This window comes from Pygoscelis adeliae, unplaced genomic scaffold, assembly GCF_000699105.1.
Source record: "Pygoscelis adeliae isolate BGI_AS28 unplaced genomic scaffold, ASM69910v1 Scaffold94, whole genome shotgun sequence".
Classification (NCBI taxonomy): Eukaryota; Metazoa; Chordata; class Aves; order Sphenisciformes; family Spheniscidae; genus Pygoscelis; species Pygoscelis adeliae.
The window spans coordinates 984,489-999,755 of NW_008824547.1; the positions used below are offsets into that span (position 1 = coordinate 984,489).

Sequence of the window (15,267 nt, forward strand, 5' to 3'; positions counted from 1 at the left end):
AGAACCGCACCAGCCGTCGAGAGAAGTATGTGGGGTTGTGGAAGGTACGGAAGATGCTTCCAAATTGGGGGTTGAACAGGTTCTTCGTCAGCGACCTGAGAGGAAAGAGATGGTGCACTGTAGACAAAAGGCCATGGTCACAGATTCTACCCTCTCCAATCCCTCAGCCCTGGGCCACCCGACTCCCAGAAGAGGTTTTGGGATCACCCTAAGTACCCTCCCACCCAGGCTGCAATGCAGACCAGTCCCTGTGCAGTGAGACTGTGATGAAAATTCAATGCACTCTTACTCTTCCTTGTTACCGTACCTGTTATGGGCAGGGACCCACCCCCAGTGCCAGGAGCTGCAGCAGCAGACCCCCCCAGCACAGGGTGACACCACCTCCCCTCTCCCACCCTGCCTTCAAACCAGTCCAACCTCCCAGGATGCAGGACTACACCACTGCTTTCCGCCCCCCCCAAGACAAGTGACAGCAGGGAGGACCGCAGGCCAACAGCTGCAGCACCCCTGTCCCCAAAACAGGTTACAAAACAGACCTAGTGCAGGCCTGGGAACCCCTAAGAGACCTCATGAGTGAGGGGGACAACGCTCACCTGATCTCCTGACGTTCCTTCATCCACTCCAGCAATACTTGCTTTGACTCCGCATCCTGATACATCTGCAAAGGCAACAGCAGAAAGCACCACGTTGCGTCAGTCCTGCAGGCCACACCTCAGCTCCCCCCGGTTTCCACTGTAACTCACAAACCCACGAGTCCACTGCACCAGGAGGTGCGTGAGATATTTTCGAGAACACAGGCAAGATGGTACATCCCCCGATTCCCATGCTAAGCCCAAAACGCAGACTCAGAAGGCTGCATATTACCTGTCTCGCTCAGACAGGAGCTGTTTACCTGCATTCTCTCTAGCAGCCCCGTCAGAGCCTGCTGCCAGGTCAGAGAGTGCATGTACTGCTCTGTGTTTATGATCCGAATCTCCGTCTCCAGTTCAGGAACGATGGCTCCAGTCCTCCAGCCGTGACGCAGCATGAGGTCCTAGAGGTCAGGGTGAAAAAACAACCAAGAATTCAACATAAAGACTGAAAGCTAAACACAACCCCGTTTCCTAGAAGAGTGGTCTGTTCCCATTATAGATTCTCAGGGGACAGGCATCCATGGCCCATGCCAGGTCATGCCAGTAACAGCCATCTCCTGGTCACCAGGATCAGGTGCGTGAAGCACCTAGAAACTGCTCTCAAATTCACAGACCAGCAGATGTTCTTTACCCACAGAAAGTACTTCAGGAGCCCTTTCTCCACTGCTTGCTTCTGCCTGACAGCAGAGTGGGGATGCTTGTGTGTCCTGTGTGTGCCCCGACAGTCACAGCCTGCAGAGCACCCAGCACAGCGTAGCACCCAGCACAGCATAGCAGAGACCTGAGCACTCGGATCAGGGCCCTGCCTTACACTCCAACACAGCTGCAACCACAACAGTCACGCAGGCTTGCTCCCACCTCACTGGAGAGCAGAGACCTTTCCACTTACCGCAAGGTCACTGTACAGATGGTCGCCGAAGTAGAGCACTTTGGACCCACGCCAACCCGTCAGCCTCAGAAAATCAAAGAGGTTACCCTGCAAGTAAAAGGAGCGCAGAGAGAAACGTGGTTACAGGCCAGATGCCTCCATCCTCACCGCATGGTACCGGGCAGCTACCCCAGCAGCGCTGTCAACGCAACTGGACGTGCCACCTTACCGCATGCAGATGTGAGCACTCTCATGAGATGTCAACCTGCTCACTCCCCCACCATCCAAACCCAGAGGTTTCTGTCCTTCCCCACCCTATTTCACTTTCTTCCCATGTGACAACCGCCCTGTACATCCTTCAGCTTTTCTTAGGCTACAGAATAAGGCAGAAACTCTTCCAAACCCAATCGGCAATTCAGGGGAAGTTCTGTGCTCTAGGGCACAGCAAGTCAAGAAGACTACATGGACTAAAAAGGCAACAAAAGGAGGCAGTTTAGAGGCCAAAAGTCAAAGACACCTAAATTAGAAAAGCCTGAGTGATGGACAGAAAGAATCCCAGGTGTTCTGGGTTTAGAAGTTGTTGGGCTCAGGTGATAATGATTTTGCCTCACAGAGTACATCAGAGGTAAGGTGAGCACCATCATGCAAGGCTTTCGGAGTCAGGAGCTCTTGAGGTTGTTCTACCGTCATTGACCACCATCCCAACCCGAAAGATTAACAACACCCACATGTTCACAGGAACTGCTTAACCAAGCCAAAAAGCCAGGCAGCTTGGGCAGATTCACAGCTAAGTAAAACAAACCAACCCCCAAAGCGCCAGCACAGAGCAGCTTTTAAGGCTTTCCAAACATCCATCCGCACACAGAGACTTCAGGGACCTCCCCTTCCATCTCCACACAAGTTTTCCACGTGAGTCACAACGGAAACAAAACCCACTAGGAAAGGAAAAGGCCCCATCAATGCCAGCAGACTAGGCTGTGCCAGCACAAGCAATCAATGCAAACTTGCGAGCCATTTGGCAGCAATCTCTCCAGCCAGTCCCCAGTGCCAGGGAAGAGCTAGCATGCCTGCCCCACAGCACTGGCCCGGACAGAAAACCCCCAAACACAAGCCAGTTCCCACAACAGCCTGCAGCCCTGCATGTGGCCACTGGCAACATGCTGTATGCACTGCAAAGGGTGCCCAGAACCAGAGTGCTGGGCCTCCTCTTGCTGCAGCATCCCTGGAGCTGTGCAGACTTCCCTTAACAGCACAGAAACACAGGGCCAGGCAGGCCTCTGCATTTCCTGGACACGACATTGCTTCTGCTCGCTTGAGGGTTGCTCAGGAAGCCACTGGCAGAGCAGGGAAATGGACCACAGCATTGGGAGGAGGACGGTCCTTTTGCTGTGCTCTGGTCACCTCAAACAATAGTGGACCTGACAACCAGGAAACTTGCGCTTGGGCCGCCACAGACCTGTTACGTGACCTCCAGGAGCAGGCTGTCCTCCTCCTCTCCTGAGATCGCAGACTAGGGGAGGGATGCGAGTACGTACGTGCCACAACCAGAAAACACCACATCTATCAGAAAGGAGGGACTAGAGGGCCATCACCTGAACTTCCCAATCCCCAGTGCAAAACACCCTGAGGTCCCGTTCATATGAAATATCCACAGCTGTGCTTCAGGGGACAGGAACAAGTCAGCTCAGTGGCCTCTAGCAACATCACCAGCACAGCAAGGTCCATGGCCACTAACACTTGCCAGAAAGAAGCATATTGTGGCACTCCAAGAAACCAAAAATGCTGGGGACGGGGTGGACTACAACCAGGGTACACACTCTGTCACATTCCAAGAACCACAGTTAGGCCTAACAACCTTGATGCAGTCAGATGAATGTCGTGGTGGGGGAGAACTGGAGAGGAGCCCAAAATCCTACCCATCCCTCCTTCCTCATCTTTTCCTTTCCTCGATGCACCATTCACTTGGGTGAGCAACCAGTGGCCACAAGATGTAGGTGGCCAAGAGCAGGATTTAATTCAGCAATAAACCCATGGCTGAGGTGCACCTTTTCTCCTGAGGGAGCTGCTACCCCACCGGGAAAGTTTGCCCATGGGAGAGAAACTTTGTATGAGCTCTACTTGCACGTTCCCAGCTCCTAGCTCTTGGCAGAGGATGGGATGCTTAGCAGAGCACTTTGGCAGAGCCACCAGCCAGGCCAGAGGCTTCCCAACAGCACTACTCAAGGACGTGACCTACTTTTCTGCCGCAGGTCAGGTCCCAGCTACTTGACCGCAATCTCACTAACAGTTTCTTCCCATGGGATTGGACTCCTCACATAACCAAGAACAAACGGTCCTAAAGCCAGAAGCAACTTGTTCTCAGGGGACAGACCAGCTGCAAGGAGAATACCCCAAGGCAGCAAGTTCACCAGAGTAACAGCCTATCCTTTGGACATGCTTGTCCTTCAGGAAGGGGAGAGAGACGGGAGCCAGGCTTTGTACCCTATTTGATCACCCTTGTTTCTCTATTCCCTCCTCTACAAGTCCACCTTTTCCAACCTTATGGAGGACAATTTGGATTGAGGCGTGGAAGATCTTTGCATAGACATCAGATTGCAGAGAGCTCTGCCTTCTTACCCTGAACGAGCGTGCTCTTGGGAGCCCAGCCAGGACAAGAGTTTCAGGACCAGGATGTCAGAAGAGCCAAAGGAAAGCTGCACTTTGTCCAGTGCAGCACACTGGGCAATGTCAGAACAGAGCTCCTAGGGCGAAGGTTTCATTGTACACTGGGGCAGGAGGCATTCACTGACCCTTGCTACACATGCAGACGATGTTTCCCCACTACCCCTTCTCACACAAACAGGGCAGCAGCAGGGAAAAACTCAGCCTGGCACAGATAACTCAGCACAGGTCCTCCTGGGCAGAAAGGCAAGCACCCAACACCCTCAGTTAACTGGCCCCGCTCTGCCTTTTCCCCCTTGTCCCTGTCCCTCCATCTCTAATGCCAAGCCCAGTTGAGCTGGGTGGAATACATCACTCCTGTTACATACCTTTCTGCAGCATAACCGCCACAGAGCTGGGTAGGAAACTTTCAGAGCTGCAGGCAAAAAGTTTTCCTACCAGGCAGCTCTGTTACACCTTATTTCAGCTCTGCCTCCTGCAACTGTAAAAAGCTGTGACTGCCAGGAGAGCAGCCTTTTCTACACCTGTCATGAAGCATCTCTCACCATCCTCAGAGGTCGGTTTATCGCACACAGACAGGCAACACAGGCCTTGGAAGGGCTTTCCGATATAGGAAAAGACTCTTTGTTCTAATGCTTACATCCCAGCAGAAGCTGAAAGACTTTTCAGAGGCATGCTGAAAGCATTCGGGGGGACAGTGTCCTACCGGGCCAGCAAGAGCTCTCTGCACATGGACAGGGGGCATCTCTTGTTGCCACCAGCCAACGCAGCACACAGAGCCTAGCGCATGTCTTCTTACAAATGTCCTCTAACTATCACAGGCGCTCTTTTCAAGGACTTCCATTTTTCACTTTTCAAACATCAAACACCCACAAGTGACCTACAGAAGAACCCAGCGTTTCTCCCCACCCTGACTAAGCAGATTTTCCTGTTTTCCAGTGACTTCCAGGCTTTTCCAGTGACTTCCAAAAGTGCAGGTGTCTTCTAAGTTCCCACCATTTCAGACTCTTGCTTCATACTCCTTACACACCCATTCACTTTACCTCTTTGTAGATCTTTCCTTTCTCCAGCTGGTTTATTTTGTCCCATTGCAGTGAGCCTTTATCATCCAGTTTTCGAAAAGGTCTGGAAAAAAAAGGGGGGAGATGTGAACTTCTTTTGATTTTTGGTGATTGTCACCCAGCAACCACAACATTTGAATCGGAAAACTTGTTTACCTGTGTAACAACTCGTAATAAAAGCTCTACGTGAGAAGCGACCTTCTGGGCCCTCTGCACTATTTTCTCAGGAAGAGAAAGTGTCAGAGGGAAATAACTTTTCAAAATGGTTCCACTGACTGTAACCATTTCATGCCAATACCCCTAACAACTCTTCTTGCTTCATCTGTATCTTTATCTTGCTTCATCTGTATCTTCAGATACAGAGAAGAGGAAAATAATAATAATAAAGACTCCCTCTGAAACGCTAAAGCCAAGAAGGCTTTGCCATGAAACACTTTGTGTCCTGTTCCAGCCTGGCTACGCCGCAGCACAACAGAGACTGTGGAATGTCTTAATTGGATAAAGCAGTCTGCAGAGTGGATGGAGAGCAGTCTCAGTGCTGATCTCAGAAGCTGACCCAAGCTGGCTCCTGTTGTTCCTGAGGGCTTGCCTGGCTCCCTTCCACTTGGACAGAAGAAACAAAACAAGGCTTAAGTTACTTGACCCCCATGAACATTCATGCTTGATGGGAGCACTGCTCCCTCTTGGGATAGAAGTTCCAAACTGAGCTCCGGGATCAAAAGCCTTGGTATGAAGCTGCAAATAGAGTACGATCTCATCCAGAAGTATTGTATGATCCTGAGCTGCCTTAGGGCAGAAGAATCCAGCCTCCCACCATGAACTCTAGAGCCTACCCGCACAAGAGACTCCTCAACCACGAGTGGTCTCCAGTGCATACCTGCATTTTCCCTCAGAAAAAACACTCCACAGTTCACTACAGCTCACCATCAGGAAATTCCCCTCACCTTGGATGTATGTGCCCTGTCATTCCACTGGCCCACTACATGAGTGGACCTTAGGCATCATGCAGCTGTAAGGTTTTATCTCCTAGAGGGCCAGATCATCATAGCTCCAGGCTACATCTGTGAGACACTTCACCCACATCCCATGAAGAAAACCTTTACAAGGTCAGCACAGCTTATAAAGCCATTTCATAGGTTTTCTCCTGTTTATGCTAGTGGCCTGGGAAATAGGGGAAGAAAATACATAAAGAGGAAAGAATAGACCTCTCCCTCAAGGGCAGTAATTCCTGGTCAGTCATAAGTTGAGGCAACAAAGCAGACACAAGTTCCCAAAGCCAATAATCCAAAGAGCAAAGTGAGGACAGCAGCTTGCCTATCAGCTAGTCCCTTGGTAGCTCCTAACTGACCACAAAACCCAGCTGCCACGTACAAAGGCTTCCAGAGCTGCCAATTACCAAACAGCATGTATCCAGTAACTAAAAAAAAACCAAACCAAAAAAACAAACGACACAGATATTTACTGTGGGGAACAAGAAAAGGAAAGGTTTTGGCACACTCTCAAGACCTAGAGCCAAGAAATGGCCAGCTCTCATACACACCATTCCACTCCTCTTTTCTTTCTAAATACTTAAGTACATTATTACCTCTAAAAATCTAAGTTAAGCCCGGACCACAACAAAACTGATGAGGCTTAAGACAGCCAATTTTGGAAACGTGCTTTCTGCTTGGCATTCCATCCACTTATTCCCAGACTAAGAGAGTATCTGAGAGGGCAGCGGTAGGCTGGATGCCTACTGGACCTAGATTATGCTTAGAAAACCACTACTCTCTCGGAAGGTAAAAGGAGCTGTTTACGCCAGGGAAGGGGACCCAAACCTCAGGCCCACATGCAGCAGTGCAGTATTGCCCCAGGACACGTACTTCCGCCGATCAGTGAAGAAGTTGGGCTTGTCAGCTTGCACAATGACCATGTCGAATAAGTCCCGCCAGTTCTTGCCAACCATGTGTTTCATTCCTTTGTCCCTAAGGGCAAAGGAACAGAAAAGTTAACAGATCCAGTACTCTTTTTCACCCAACTTTGCACCTTTACAACAGTCTGTCCTAAATTTACTCTCATTTCAGTAATAGAGAAGAAAGCATAGAGATTTGTGAATCCCCCAAGGCTGTCTCATTGCATGGAGGATCAATGTAGTGCTTTGACTGTTTCAAGCTGTCCCACCCTTTCTCCTGTACCATGGGAAAATCCAGAGAAGTCTGTGATGCAGCAAAAGCTGCTAGAGGTAATCCAAAGTGGCAGTTCTGTAACGTTGTAGCCAGCCACAGCCTCATATCTTCTTCAAAAAGTGAGAGTCAATGGTGCAGAGAGAACTGTGGGGTGCAACATTCACCACAACCGGTTCCCAGAGAGCGCTCTCATGCCTATTGTCACAAAAACCTCTAGCGTACGACTTTCAGATGCTCACAGAAGAGACCGCACTGCACAACTCTTGCTGTGCCATGGTGACCCATCGACGTGCAATAATGGTACTCACACAAAGCTAAAGGGACTGTTTGTAATGAGGAAGAGTTTCTTCTTATGGTTCACCAGTCGGTTTAGCACAGCATAGATTTCATCCCCGTGCAGAATATACTGTTCTATATCGGAATAAAACAGAAATCATCAATCAAAAAATGTTGGCATAAGTCATGACAACATTTCTTTAAAAATAAAAACAAACCTAACCCCTATGCCAATAGGGACGCAAAAGGCCTGAGTTAGATCCACCTCAAGCAGGCAGGCAGTAAACCACCATGGTGACAAAATGGCCTTCCTCATCAATCCCATCTAGAGGGAAGAGAAAGACTGAGGAACTGAAAAGGCTGGCAAAAAGAGAGGGTTGATACCAAACCGTCACAAGGGACAGGCACAGCCGCTCCAGGCCATGTTGCTACCAGGAGCTTTCTTTCCCCTGAATGACCAGGAAGCCTTCACAGATGGTGTCTTTGCATGTTTACATCATGCCAAAGACCATCACCCCTTGCTTACAGGCTGAAGGAAAACAGAAACACATGCAATGAGATAGCCGTTTCCTCCATTAAAATAGATCCTCCACCTGACCCTAAATACCCCCTGGTTCTTAATGCCACTCTACCCCTCAGCTGCCTTTAGGCACGCCACAGTCAAGTATTTCATTAATTTCTGTGTCCCCCTGACTCCTGTGACTGCGTGTAGGGCCTACACAGTCATCTTACACAGAACGCCATGTAGTATGAGACACATCAAAATGGATTTGGCACCAGAGCTCTACTTAACTCACCCAGATCTTTTTCAATCCATTTGTACATCACTCCTTTCACATGTACATCTCTAATAGCATCCTAAAGAAAAGGGCAGGGAAAAAAAGTTTCAGTTTTACATATGTCATTACTGCTTCCCAGCATGCAAACCTATTGCCACCACTGAGGACCAACACAGTAATGACACATCCTCTCTTCTTGCTGAATGAACAAAAGCTACATTAATGCTAAGCAGAGGACCTTGTACAGCAATGCTCACCAACATGTCAAAAAGAACACAGTGGCTAGCTCAGCTGATGCAGTACAAGGGGAAAAAGCTCAAAACCTATCCATGAAAGCACAGCTTCCTTCCTGTTCTTGGAAACCAGCACATGTTAACACACTGTTACCACGGCAATCAAGACTGTGCAACTCCAAAACCGTTTACTGCCCCAAAACCATACTGGCCCAGACACTAGCTGGCTTTTCTTCCTCCCTATGCCTGTGGAAGCTCTGCCAAATGTGACCCAAAGGATAGGAGCATGGCTGAGGCGAACAGCAGTAGAGGTGAGCATCTGTGATTCCAAAACGCTCCCCGCGAGCCAAGGAGGGCTACAGCTCCTGGCCCCGGACTGCCAGTGGGCACAGGCAGAGCAGAAGCTTCCACTAGGAGGGTGAGGGTTTTTTTGCCAAGAGAGCTGCCCACTTTTCAGGAGGGAGGCAAGTTAAAACAGATATTGTCATGGGCATCCAAATATCCTCTATTTTCCAGGCCAGAGGCCAAGATGCAACACATTTTTGGACACACCCAACTGAGACTCTTCCCAAGTCTCCATCCAATGAGATACGCCAGACACACAAAACTGTTTCCAGAGCAACAACACACTTTGCAGCGTTTGCACACGCAAATGCTTGTTTTAACAGTACTGTTTTCATCCCCGCCAATTTAGACAGGTAAACAAATGCTGCCTTTCCCCAGGACTCTTAAATCACTGTTACGCTACGTGTGCTCCTTCGGGAGTCTCCCTTTCAGACTGGATTCCCACACTCGCCACTGACATTGCTACAGTGACACTTGCACACGAGACCACACAGTCACCTGGTCTCACTGCAGCGCTGGTGAAACCTGCTCACCACCCCAAAAATCATTTCCTTCAAAGCTGGGAGAGAACCAGAATGTACCACTTAGATGAGGGACGATGAAGGAGGAGGCGGCACCTCTTCAAAACAGTTTTAGGAGTCTCTTTTCACCATGTGCATTTGAATCATAAAAAGGCAGAGGTCTCATCTCATTCACCAAGAGACTGCCTTATTGGAAAGAAACCAAATAAAAAGCAAGAGCACTAACAAGAAAACAACTTTCTCTTGACCAGCACTGGCACTAAAAGCAAGCAACACTTTGGATTTGTGTCAAAATTACCTTTGCAGAGGAGAAAGAGATTCTTTCTGAAAAGAGAAAAAGAAAGAGAAAAAGAAAGGGGAAGAACTATAAGGTTCCTGCAGGTAAAATCTTGGTAGTCTGGGGAGGTGTCAAACAGGGCTCAAAAACTCCTCCAAAGGAAAGCAGGGTAAACTGTATGTTCTTACTCTCAAATACGAAACGACCAAACTGGTGTGACCTGACTACTTGATTTACATGTCAGCTTCAACCTTTACCATTGCCTCAGGGTCTGCCCTTTCGACTCAGTGCAGCGTCTGTAGCACTCAACCTGCTCCCAAACACACAGTGCTGCAATCAGGATTACCACTAAGAATTACAGAAGTGTCAGGTTTAGACACGTCTTAATCCACTGTGAGCCTGTGTTGTAGTAACAGTTGGGGCTATGCAAGTCCTCTCGGACACCTGTCTGTGCAGGCACAGAAGGATCTCTGTGCTCATGTCCGCAAACCATTGCTTTGTGCTTGCACTCGGATACTGCAAAGGGATAAGTTTTGCAAAAGTGTTTGTTTATCCTCATTGTACAGAAAAAAGCAAGAACTCCTCTGGTGAGAACACAGGGCAGTCCCCACCTTTTCAGTATAGACGTCAGGCATTGGCACAGATTTTCTGTTGGAGCTCTCTTCTCTGCCTACCTCAGTCACTCCTCAGGAATAACCACATCCCTCAGCAAAGGATGCGAAGACAAATGCCAGGATTAGCACTCAGGAGTTTTGGGCCTTGAGCACACTGTTTACCCTGTATGGAGTACATATTAGGCTATGGCAACCACCCACCTGCCTTCAAGATTTCCATTAGGAACAAGTCCATTTTGACCTCCAAAGAAGGTTCAGAAGACACTCTTGACAAAAGGCCTCAGGATTCAGCTGTATCCCCTCTTCCCATTTTCCCCACTCCAAGAACAAAAACAACTACAACAACTAACACCTTAGAAACATGTTAAGGTCTTGTGGGAAACTGGCTAGCACGTTCTTATCAAGCACTAACAGAAGGTCAGAAGGTAAGCTGTAATCCTTGGCTGCAGCAAAGCTGACAGGGTGGATCCTTATCACAAAAGAAGCAGCACAGATGTGGGCTCCATTTCCCTCACAAAAAGACTGAAGAGTGTACCTATGGGCCGCTACCAGTGGATGAGCGTAAGATTCCCATAAGGTAGAAATCAAAAACCCCTCTCCATGGAAAAAGGCATGCGATTCCTACTAAGGAAGACACATTGTCTGTCAACAAAAGTCACCCAGGGCAGCAATCTCAAGCACTTACATCTTGCCTACAGCATTAACTAAGAAGTCAAACAGTACCCCCTAACAATGCTGATAATCCCACGCAGCCCTTTCAAATGCCAGGAGTGAAGCTGGAGGGCACAGTTAGCACCTTGGAGTAACTGGCTCTTGAAGGCTACAGTCACCCACTGGAAAACACCCCAAAAGGATCAGACTACTCTGTAGCTGCAAAGGGAAGGGGTGGATTCTCAGAGCAGCCAAGGGCAGGTGTTTCACAAAAATCACTGTGTAAAGCAAATTGTTTGGTACATGGTCAGACCAAGCCTCTCTGAAAAATGAAATATTAACAGGAAAACACAGAGCTTAAAATTCTGCAGAACCAGAAAACATCTACACAAGCTTTGTGACATATTTCCCATAGAAGGACCTTCAGCCTAACCAGCCTAGGCACTCCTGCAAGAGATAATGTACAGCAACACCAACTCTGTAGTACAGACAGAAACCTAACACGTTCTGAAAACACAGCTTTGAATATTCCCTGGTAATGCTTTCATCTAAAGGGGCAACAACACTGTCATATTAGGCTACTCACTAACAGCCCCTTAGGTTTGGGCACTGCAGAGCTCACCGGTGCTAACAAGCCAAAGAGCTCGCAATTCTGATGTGGTATGAGCTATGGGGCAGTTGACATTTTACTTACAGATATATCCTTGTAAAGATGCACCTGGTCAAACTCAATGCCATGAGTTATGAAGTAATCAATGACTGAAGAGAGCAGCGTCATTTCAGGAAGAGAAAAAATGTCCATAAACTGCTTAAGTGATGGACCCTGGAAAGCAAAAAATGAAGGAGACATTAAACAAAAAATACTTTAAAAAAAAAAAAAGCAAAGCCAACAAACAAAGTCGTATCTCCCAGTACCATCTGGAAGACATTCCAGGCTAACAAAAAGAAAAACACTAATGCGGAAAGTCCCAGCCACTCAGCAAGTACCCTCTCAACCTCTTCTCAACCAAAACACTAACCTAATGCATTAACACTTGACAAGAGAGGGGCTTCTCCTTCACAGAAATCATTAAACAAACCCAACATCATTAACACCACGGGGTGAGGGTGGAAGAAGCGGGGAGTCAGTCCTAGACACTAACTTTTTTTTCAACCCCATGCCCTCTACTTCCCACCTGGCCTCTTGGCATTACCACAGGTGCCAAGAGACAATGCTCTGCTACAGAAGCAGCTATGGCCCTTGCTGGAGGTGCCCCATTGCTCATCTAAACCAGGCTGTGACATGGGACACATGGGCACCAAAGCTGCTGTAACCACATTCCAGTGAGGTTTCACACAGCAATGCAAGAATCGCTCCAACAAGCAGTTTGTCAATGCCTGCCTGTCCTTGAGTCGCTACAGAAAACCCAGAGTGGGCACAACGAAGAAGAAAAAGAACTTCAACCCACCCAGCAGTCAAGTGGAAATGGACGATTAAATCCTGCCCAAGGAATAACTCACCTTGCATTAGGCAAGGTTGCAGCTCTTCCATACGTTTACTGTTTTTGTTGCCTATCAATCACAAACCTATCAGCAGGTCGACAGCCAACTTTGGCTCCAGAGAGGCCTTCCAATAAAATAAAGCTTGTTTATTCAGTATGTACCACCTGTGCAGAGGACTATGGTAAGTCTCACTGGCAAGCTGAAGCTGGAATCAATTTTTTTTGTCTTTCATCGCTGAAGTGCCAGATCAGCCAAGGGAACCGTTACTAAGGTCTTGTACATGAAAAGCAATTTGGGAAGTACACAGACCCCTCAATGAACCCAGTCACCAGAGATGTCCTGGCAATCCAGTCACATCATGCCTGTGCATGTGAGCTTTGAGCAATCCATGACTGACGGCCGCAAAGTTGCAACTCTCTAGTTGCAACTGGTCCACATCAGAAGGCATTTATTATAGCTATGTGAAAGACAGACATGAAAGCAGCATCTTAAAGATCACAGAAGGTACACATGGTGGAAGCTGACAAGAGGGCACATGCTGCCTAATGACAAACATGTGCCACTGTCATGTCAGGATGTAACAACAGTAACATCTCCCATTTAGTCTGGTCTTACAAGGGTAGAACAAGAGACTAGCACTCTGTTTGCAGCACTATCTAAAGGCAATATCGGGACAACACAAATTGGGGTCAAGAAAGAAGATGCAAAAGGGCAAAGGAATAACAAACAGCATTTTGCCTGAAGTCTGTTACCAAAAAATGCTGCAATCAAAAGCTAGTTGGTGTGCTGAGGGTTATACAATTTCTACCCATCCATCCAGCACAGGACGACTTGACCTACAGCAGAAGAGAACACAAAGAACACCCTCTGGTTTGGGCCACGTATCGCAGACCGTGGTGCTGCTTAGCGATACTCGCTGAATCTTTTCAATGGATTTTTGTCCATTTTGATGTGTGGTTGCTAAGGGAACATTTCTCCCACTAGCAAAACCAAAATTTCCTGAAAACATCCCCCACCTTTTTTTCCTGTTCAGGGATTCTGGGAAAGAAGCAAGAGGGACACAGACAGGCAGTTCCTACTGAAATCAGTCAGTATGGGATTTAGCAGAGTGCAACAGAGCAATGACCTGTCCCACCAAGAACTTAAGCATAGAGGAGACAGTTAAATGTTCAATATTAACAGCAAAGACCTACCTCATAGGTAGGCAACTCTGATTTTGTTTTTGTGCCTTATGCCATCATCCTACAAGGCAAGTCCAGCTTCCCCCCCTCCCTTTAGTGGCCTCAACTTCCTTATAGCAGACATATTAACACAAGTCGGGATGAAAACTGGACCATAGTTTTAGAAAGAATGCTACGTATGCTTTTTCCACAACGCCCGTAACTTCCCCACCTTCATTACAGGTCAGCACTAGTCCTGCCAGCAAAAGCCACACTAGTTGCGTTGTCTAACCCTGGGCGAGATCTGTGCCTACCTACTGCAGGTGTTGGGATCCCAGCACCTGTCCGCACACCCTTGCCAACAAAGGATCAAGAAAACCCTTAAGGGAGAATATTTACACGCTTCAGCTAGATCAGTCCCGCTTGTCTTATGCCTTGCTGCCTGGAATCACTGACCCAGCAGACCTTCCTGTTACCCGTACAGGTAGCAACATCAGCATGGCAGACTAAGGAGGACAAGGTCAAAGACCCCTGCTAAAGCCTCACTCCACACCAATTGCATTGCACCTGCTCACACCAGCAGTCATCTTAACCCAGATGCTTTCCCACTAATGTGTTAGTGGCACAGGTTGAGCAGACATTGCTGGATGCAAATGTCATTAGTTGTATATACTTTTGTTCTCTTTCGGATCCACCTATTAGTTTATGGAGTTCATGACATTATTAGGAAAGGAGATTCACCTCTTTGCAAAGAATAAGCTGCTATCCCTACTTCTATGGCCAAATGTTATACCAAATTTTTCAATACTAACTACAGGAAAGAAGAAAACATCTGGTACGTACAAAGCAGCACAGAAAGGCACCCTGGCATGAGCACATGGTCCTACAAAAGGCCACAACTCAAAGCAGATTTCACGTTTACAATTATTTAAAATGAAAGGTGAAATCATCTCAAGTGTGCCAGGAGTGAGGAGAGTTGCACAGCAGGAGGCTAATCGAGTGCAGTTTACAGACAGATATCAAATTCTAAACAGAATCATCCTATTTCAAAGCTGGAAACAACACTGAGCTATTAACAGAGTATATACTTATCCAGAAAGCAACCACTCAGATTAATTGTTCCCAAGAGAGAGAGAGAAATCAAAAAGTGACATTGCTGGAGACTTCACACAGCAGTCAAAGGGGTATTACCAGAGGAAGCCTGCTCTTCTCCTTCCAGCTTCCCCTAAAGCAACTGAACTAACAAAGGGCAAGAAACAAAGCAGTTCTCGGGGGAAAGGGATGTGAACGGCCCTGCTTGCCCACTGCACCACACTAGACAATTGAGGAAGAAAAATCTCTCCTGACTTCCTCTAGTTCAGGCAACCAAAGGATTTCTACAGCTCCTACAGACAGAATTTCAGTCATTTACTGTGACAGTAAGCTTTTCTGCCTAAAAAAACCCCCAAAAAACCCCCAACACTCATGGATGCCAACCCTGTGAATAATATCCACTGAGTAGGTATGAAGAGGTTGTGGAGGGGGATCCCTTCCATGAAGGAA

The 15,267-nt window shown here is 47.8% G+C and overlaps 1 protein-coding gene across 1 annotated transcript in view; it reads right to left on the reverse strand.

Moving 5' to 3' along the window:
* Position 1: 1 nt before the first annotated feature.
* NT5DC2 (5'-nucleotidase domain containing 2) overlaps positions 2-15,267 on the reverse strand; it is a gene marked incomplete at its 3' end in the record, with an annotated part of 28,410 nt that continues 13,144 nt past the window's right edge. The window contains exons 6-14 of the mRNA XM_009321849.1: positions 11,778-11,906; positions 8,461-8,521; positions 7,696-7,798; positions 7,085-7,186; positions 5,205-5,286; positions 1,522-1,608; positions 893-1,033; positions 594-658; positions 2-95 (exon numbers count right to left, since the gene is read on the reverse strand). Coding sequence (XP_009320124.1) covers positions 2-95; positions 594-658; positions 893-1,033; positions 1,522-1,608; positions 5,205-5,286; positions 7,085-7,186; positions 7,696-7,798; positions 8,461-8,521; positions 11,778-11,906 — 864 coding nt within the window. The remainder of the gene's footprint in view (positions 96-593; positions 659-892; positions 1,034-1,521; positions 1,609-5,204; positions 5,287-7,084; positions 7,187-7,695; positions 7,799-8,460; positions 8,522-11,777; positions 11,907-15,267) is intronic.